This window comes from Mus caroli, chromosome 11 (assembly GCF_900094665.2).
Source record: "Mus caroli chromosome 11, CAROLI_EIJ_v1.1, whole genome shotgun sequence".
NCBI lineage: Eukaryota > Metazoa > Chordata > Mammalia > Rodentia > Muridae > Mus > Mus caroli.
Genome location: NC_034580.1, coordinates 53,019,942 through 53,027,823, shown reverse-complemented (window position 1 = coordinate 53,027,823; position 7,882 = coordinate 53,019,942). Strand labels below are relative to the sequence as shown.

General features: G+C 45.1%; 1 protein-coding gene across 3 annotated transcripts; it reads right to left on the bottom strand.

Annotated features, from left to right (window-relative positions):
* Positions 1-112: 112 nt before the first annotated feature.
* LOC110305662 (T-cell-specific guanine nucleotide triphosphate-binding protein 1-like) lies at positions 113-6,758 on the bottom strand. 3 transcript variants are annotated; one of them, XM_029483009.1, is made up of 4 exons: positions 6,501-6,758; positions 5,781-5,824; positions 4,049-4,093; positions 113-2,693 (listed from the first exon to the last, which is right to left on the bottom strand). In XM_029483009.1, the coding sequence occupies exon 4, from the start codon at positions 2,671-2,673 to the stop codon at positions 1,420-1,422; it is 1,254 nt and encodes a 417-aa protein (XP_029338869.1). In that variant the 5' UTR covers positions 2,674-2,693; positions 4,049-4,093; positions 5,781-5,824; positions 6,501-6,758; the 3' UTR covers positions 113-1,419. The 3 variants fall into 3 exon arrangements, with proteins under 3 accessions (XP_029338869.1, XP_021033382.1, XP_021033380.1); XM_021177723.2 differs by lacking the exon at positions 4,049-4,093; XM_021177721.2 differs by lacking the exons at positions 4,049-4,093; positions 5,781-5,824.
* Positions 6,759-7,882: the final 1,124 nt, after the last annotated feature.

Sequence of the window (7,882 nt, the reverse complement as noted above, 5' to 3'; positions counted from 1 at the left end):
TAGCCTTGGCTGTCCTGGAACTCACTCTGTAGACCAGGCTGGCCTCGAACTCAGAAATCTGCCTGCCTCTGCCTCCTGAGTGCTGGGATTAAAGGCGTGAGCCACCACACCCAGCTCTTGTCCGTGTTTCTTAAGGATTTGTTTTCATGTTTAATTATGAGTCTGTGTGTCTGTGTGGGGTTATGTGCTTGTGAGTGCAAATGCCCTTGGTGGCCAGAAGAGGGCATCAGACCCCACACCACCTCTACCCCCACCCCAACCCCCCGGAGCTGGAGTTATAAGAGATTGTGAGTTGTCTGGCATGGGCGCTGAGAACCAAACTCTAGTCCTATATGAGGATAGTATGTGCTCTTAAACCTCTGAGCCGTCTCTCCAAGCCCTAGACACAATCAATCTTAAAAAGTCCCACAGCTGATAACCCAAAACCTAATATACCTGTTTGCACTGTCTGGCAATGTTTAAAGAGTGTCAAAGAGTAACTGCATGTGTAATTTCCTCCGAGGTCACACCACTTGCCCACATCACAGGCTATGTCATGATTTTGTGTTGACACCAACACTGCATCACAGAAACTGCTGATCTACAATCTCACATGCAAATTCAACTTCCCGAAAGTGGCATGGCTGCTAATTTACAACTCAGCCTTTGGATGGAAGACTGAGAATCTTTGTACATGATTAAGGAAATCCTGTATTTTTGGGTGAGGACTATCTCGTCGACCACTAGTTTCTTTCCTCTAATTTCCTCCCGTCATGATCCATGCACGAAGCATTGTCTGTTAACGTGTGAGGATTCTCCAGTGTGCAAACCTCAGACTGCTTCCCTGTCTTGGGTAATGGCACCTCTGCAGAAGTGTTGCAGCAAATACTGTGACTCAGGTGATGGGTCCTCACTGTTTTCTGTTACACTCTGTTATACGAACCATATATATGAAAACTGTAAATGATATCATCAGCCTGGGAGTGTTCTCAGCAGAGCAGCACAAAATCAAGTCATGTGGTGGATATATGTATTTTTCAAAAAAAAAAATCTTCCAAGTATGGTAGTGTATACCTTCAATCCCAGCACTCAAGAGGCAGAGGCAGAGGAAGGAGGATTTCTGTGTGAGTTCAAGGCCAGCCTGGTCTACTTCTGTAGAGAAGGAGATCCAAGAGAGCCATAGTAAGACCCTGTCTAAAAACAGTCATTTCTGAAAACTCCTTGCCCAGAGAGTTCACACTAGCACATTGTACAAGACTCCTGTTAGGAGGGACATAATGCTGATCCCTCTATTTCCCCCAAGAGTCACAAAGCCTATGAGATACCACAGCCTGACCAGGGTGCTTCAGGAATGCCCTCAGTCGTCTCTCCAGCATCCTGAAGACACTAAAGTCACCTAAGTCCCAAGCCAGCTGCCTCACTCTCTCCATCTTTAGAACCTTACTCAGAGTCCACACTGTCCTGCAAAAAGACTTTTTTCTTAAGTAGAACTTTAGCATCCTCTGTCACTGTGTCAAGAAAATAATTTTGCATATAGTAACTCTTTCTAAAGTAAAGGCCAGTGGCTACGAGTCCGCCGGTGACGGCAAAAATTTTCTCCATGGTTTTCACCAGCTTTTCCGCCACAGATTCATTCGGCTCACTTGACAGCAAATGGGGTGACTTAATGGTGGACTCCAGCTCTTCCACAGACATGGACCACTCCTTGGCCATGTTTTCCAGTGACTTGTCATCCAGCCCAAAGCAAGCCCTGTAGTGCGTCAGGATCTTCTCAAGTTCCTCAATGTCGTCATGGAAGAATGACATCATGGGGATGGTGGCCGACGCTCCAGCCTTCAGAGCCTCCAGCCAAATTGTCTGTTTCAGGACATCTCTCCTGCGATCAATAGCAGGCTCGGTAATGGTAGGGAGGCACTGCACGAAGATGTGGCGCTTGTGTGCTGGCAGCTCTTCCAAAAGGGTGGACTCCAGGCTAGGAAAATCAAACTGTGCTACGTCAAAGCTGGAGACTAAGAAGACACGAGTAGAGGCTGCCTTAGCACTCTGCAGATTCTTTACACAGTCACTTCGGATCACCTCCAGGGTTTTCTCCCTATTGTAGGAACTGGGCTTAGCTTTCTTCTCACTCCACAAATCACCGTCAATTTTGGTCCGAACAAAGTAGAACTTCTTTTTCATTTTTTTGATTGCTTCAGCCAGCTGGGCTTCATTCTCTCTAAAGCGAGTAGATGAGATGATCAGAAAAAAGTCATACTCCTGGAACTTCATTTCCTTCAGATATTTTTCTGGTTTGAAGGTAGTTGTCCCGACCCCAGGGAGATCCCAGATGGTCACGTTAGGGAACTTAGGGTGGGTGTATTTCTTCCTGTCCTTGGTTGTCTCCACCGCTCCACTCTCAGCTGACTCACTTTCCTCATGTCCTATTCCCCGAAGGGCATTAATGAACGTGGACTTCCCTGCCCCTGTCTCCCCTGTCACAGCGATGTTCAGGGGGGCTTTCTCGATGTCTGTCAAGGCAGCATTGATTATAGAAATCACCTTCTGGATGTCTCCTTCTTGGATACGTGACTGAATTGAATCGATGGTCTCCTCAGAAATGATTTTGCTTTCCATCTTGAAATTCTTGAAGAATTCATTAAAGCTGGAGGCCATATTGTGAGCCTTTGCATCGGGTTTAGAAGAAGACTGACCCATGGTTGTGGGCACACAGGACACTGGAGGGAAGGCAGAAGTGGGAAAGAAGGTCAAAGGTTAGGACATCACAGAAGCGCTCAACTCTGCAGGTGGGGCAAAAGCTGATCTCTAGGCCTGGGAGCATTTTTCTGCTCAGTTCACTGATATTTCTAGGACCTGGCTGCTTTGTTTCCTCGAGAGATTGCTCATTAATTGCAATATTTGATTTCTCACGCCAAGCTTTCTAGACTAGATAATTTTTCATCTTTTTAAATTTTCGTTATTTTGAAAAAAGAAAAAAGAAAAATTGGGACACAGCACCATCTAATAAGCAAAAGGAGAAATGCCACCATCCTGCAGTCCATTTGTGCTGTGACAGTCTCTGACTTTGAGACAATCCTGGAGAGGGAGGGTGTAACGCAGAGGCACACAGTTTGTCTAGCTTGCACCAGGTCCTAGGTTCAATCTCCACTACCACATACACACAACAGTCATGGCTTACTACAATAAGACAGTAAGACAGTGTGGGGTTGTGGAAAAAGTACACAAATACAACAGTGTAAAATAAGAGTCCCACTGGAGAGATGACTCAGCAGCTAAGGGTGCTTGCTGCTCTTGCATGGAACCAAGTTCAATTCCCAATACCCGGATCAAGTGGCTCCGAACCACCTGTGACTACAGCTGCAGGGGATCTGACGCCCTCTTCTGGACTCTGAGGGCATCTGCACTCACATGCACACATCCCCATGAATACAAACACACATATACATAAATTAAAAAATGAAATGAATCTTAGAACTAAATCCTACTTCTTCTCTATAAAAGCCTGTAGTACCAGGACACTGACAAGATTGGGAGAAAACATTTGCAAAAGCCACAGTCACATCTAGTAAAAGATTGTGACCCAAAAATATATAAATAACTCTTGAAACTGAACAATAAAAACAACACTGGGCTGTGCTGATTCACACCTTTAATTCCAGCATTTGGGAGGCAGAAGCAGGTGAACCTCTGAATCTGAGGTTAGCCTGGTCTACAGAGTGAGTTCCAGGACAGCCAGGGCTAACCCCAGGTACACTATCTCAAATAAAAAACAAACAAAAAAAAAACAACATAAAATGGACTTTGGAAGACTACATGGCAGTTTCTTTAGCAGTAAATTAAACACAGTCAACATACAGGCTTCTTGACAGTCATATGTTTGTTCCCTCATGGACCTGCAACTGAATGTTTCCAGAGGGTTTGTACATAATTACAAACCTTGGAAGTAGCCAAAGTGCCCCTTCGGTAAGTGAATGAACTAAACAGCTATGGAGTTGCCAAGACAACCACATACGATTCAGACGTATAAGAGCTTAGCTGTTAAGCCACGAAAAGACTGAGTGGAAGACATCACCTGCAGAGACAACATGACTCCGATTCACATGTGCTGAGTGACCATCTGTATACAGCAAAATTATGGAAAAAAAATCAAGTCAGTAATGCCCCAGCTTGTAGGAGCCTAAATGAAAAGACCAGGTGGAGGGCAGTGGTAATACTTATGTGACACCATAACTGAGTGTGTGCTGAGATGCATCTCGGATGGATACAATGTGGTAGAAATTGTCATGTAGTCTTTGGACCTTGCCTGAGCACATGTCACCATTCTGGTGGGGAATCCCGGTGATGGGCGAAAGAGACCATGCACATATAGGGTGGCAGTATAAGTCACTTCCTTTTCTTTTTCCTCTGTGGAACTAAAACTTCTCTTAAAGAGTAAAATCTTAATTAAAAAGAAAAGAAAACAAAACAAACACCAAACACTAAAGTAAAGACCTTTAAACCCTTTGGGATATTTAATGAAATTCTTTTAAATTACATTTTATTTATTTTGTGTGTGTATGGGGGTGTGGTGCACATGCAGGGGTGAAATAACTTGTGAGAGTCAGTCCTCTCTCTCTACCACGTGGGGCCTGGAGACTGAATTCAAGTCATCAGGCTGTGTCCAGTGCCTTCCTCTACTGAACCATCTCATCCCTCAGTGGGATTTTCTAAGAGTTAGTCTACCTGAGCTGAGACCCCAGTCCTCACCCTGTTCCATCTTGTGTCTAAAAGAGTTCAAACACATGCCAGGAAGTCACCTAGGGGACTGACTGCTGCAGAATGTGTTGCAGGTAGAAGAGACAGTGTGAATGATACACATAGGGGGTTGAAGAGGACATTTGCCAGTCACAAAAAGAAGATTCCTCTGCCACTTTGGAACTCACATGACTTGTCAGGACACAGAAGATTTTGACATAGGACACAAGAAAAAAATCGCACACTCAGGACTAAACATAATGAATGAGATGCAAATCCTCATAGAGAGAGGGGAAATTTGCTAGATCAGGAAACCAGACCACCCAAGTCAGAGTGGGTGTTGGGGCAGAAGGTGGGCAGAAGGAAGCTGTGAGGGAGCAGGTACTTTCACTGGGGCCTCCCTGGCAGCCAATGTTACAGAAAGAGAAGAAAGGAATAGGGTAGTTTGGGGAAGAAATCATCTGAGCATGTATACAGATCCAGTTGGGTGTGTGTATGATCAGAGATGGCAAAAATTGTCCTTAACAGAACTAGAGGGGCTGGAGAGATGGCTCAGCGGTTAAGAACACTGACTGCTCTTCCGAAGGACCTGAGTTCAAATCCCAGCAACCACATAGTGGCTCACAACCATCCGTACTGAGATCTGATGCCCTCTTCTGGTGTGTCTGAAGACAGCTACAGTGTATTTACATATAATAATAAATAAATCTTTAAAACAAAACAAAACAAAACTAGAGACATCTGGCCTGTCACTGGATAGGTGAGGGAGTTGTCAGACACCATGAGTATCGATGAGTATCCAGCATGAATACCCACACGCATACTCCTGTGTGGATACACACACAGAGCAGACACACACAGAGGAGAATTCTTAGGCACCTGACGTGTGCTGACAGCATCCCACCATGTGGCAACTCTGAGTAGAAGTGCTAAGTCTTAGAAGGAGCATGTCTGGGTACAAAAAGGGTGGACCCCTAGAACCTTGTCTTCTAACTGTTGAGAGTGCATCTATCCACTGAGAAGAGGCCAGGGCAAGAGGAGACAGAATGCTGGGAATGTGTCCCACGAACCTCAAGTGTGCTTCCGTACACCGCTTCACTTCATCCCGACAACCCTGCAAGCAAAGGGTAGTGATGCTCGCTTAAAATTAAGCACTTTTGTTTTGGTGGAGTCCTAAGGGTTGAACCCATGGCCTTGTGCATGCTAAACAAGTACTCTACCACCGAGCTGCACCCCCAGTCTTCTCCACTTTAAAATTAAGGATCAAAAAAACTGAAAAGTGAAGACACCTGTAGGAGGAAGTCCTACTGTTGACTAAGTTCAGTGCTGGGATCCAAGGCTGAGGTTTGGCCCTCTGAGCTCAGAGTCCTTTGTAGAGGCCAGGGCAAGCATACAGTTTGGTGGAGAAATCAAAGTTTAGGGAGACACGAGGACTCCAGAGTTTGTGCTTAGATAATGTCCCTTGTCTTCTGAGTAAAAGGTGTTTGGATATTAGATAGATGGTGTCTGGTGTCAGGTGATCTCCAATAAAATCCCTATTCATCAACACCCCTGTCTTTTCCATAGCCTGGATATGACTGCTTCCTAAAAATATCCCATATATTCAGTTCTCTGAATGGCTTTTAGCTGTCTTCCATCCATCCTGCCTCTTAGCCTAAGCCTATGGTACCCCAACCACACCAAGCATGCCTGCAGTTCCACCCCCAGACCTACAGCCTATCATCCTGTTTGTAGACCTATATTAATTAATATATATATATATATATATATATATATATCATCTCACTCACCAGCTCCTTTGAGAAAGAGAGGTTTTTGGCAGAAGCCTTGAGTCCAGTGAAGAGCTTCCGTCTGCACCAGGCACAGTAAACGCACACAGATCTGTACAGACCGTTGTTTGCTGCTTGGAAGTCCAAGTGTGCTGCGCTGTGTGACTACCACAGAAGAGACTGTGCTGTGTATAAAGAGCTCTGAGGTTTATCACTAGCTGCTGCCCTGTCCTCACAGGAATCAAGCCAACAGAGGGAGGAGAACGCTCTAACAGTGAAGAACAGGAACTGCCAAAAACATGAAACTGAAAGCAGATTTCTGAGAACATAGAAATTTCTAGGCATAGAAACCGAAAGCCACCGAGGCCATAGGTCGCAACGGTCAGCATGCTTTTGGCATGGTATAGAAGGGAGGGTGCAGGAATCCAGGCAGGAGGATGAAATGACTGAGGAGGAGAAGTTTTTTGTTTGTTTGTTTTTTAAGATTTATTTTATTTATTATATGTAAGTACACTGTAGCTGTCTCAGACAGCTCCAGAAGAGGGCATCAGATCTCATCACGGATGGTTGTGAGCCACCATGTGGTTGCCGGGATTTGAACTGAGAACCTTTGGAAGAGCAGTCAGTGCTCTTAACCACTGAGCCATCTCTCCAGCCCAGAGGAGAAGTTTTATCTAGACCCCAGACTGTATTCATGCCATCAGAGAGCTGAGCCAGAACTCAGAGCCCACAAACCCACTCATGGCCTTGCTCCCCCTGAACAACTAGTCTCCATGGTGATAATATAATGATGTGTTTGTTACACCCCTTGACCTGGGTGCAGACTTTCCGAAAGGCTGTTTCCTAACTCACTCACTATAGGTGCCCAGCAAACCTGGAGATCCCACATAGGAAATAAAAACAAATGTTTGCTCAGACTTGTTCTGGGTACTCAGAAAGTGCTAGATTTACAGCTTTAGTTTTATTGCAAAGAGAACATATACAGCAGGTCTAGGAGGGAGCACAGAGCATCCCTCTCTTCCTCCCTGGAATCAGGGTAAGTACTCAATCCAAGAATATTGATACGTTCATCACTCACGAGGCTCCACTGAGCTTTATAATCCAGGGATTATGCCAGACTATGTCTCTAGGTTCCTTTCCCCACCCAGGTGACACTCCGTATCTGCCCACTACATACCAGTGACACACGGGTTCTCTAAATAGGAATGGGGGACAGACCCAGTCAAGTTACGTTAATCCAGAAAAAGAAATTTTTCCAATATTGAAATAAAAACAATATCACTATATTAAACACTGAACAGCCTGTTGCTGCTGTAACAATCTGGATAGTGCAAACCCGTGATGGGGCTGCAGTTAAGAAGTTCAGGAATAGGGGCTGGTGAGATGGCTCAGTGGGTAAGAGC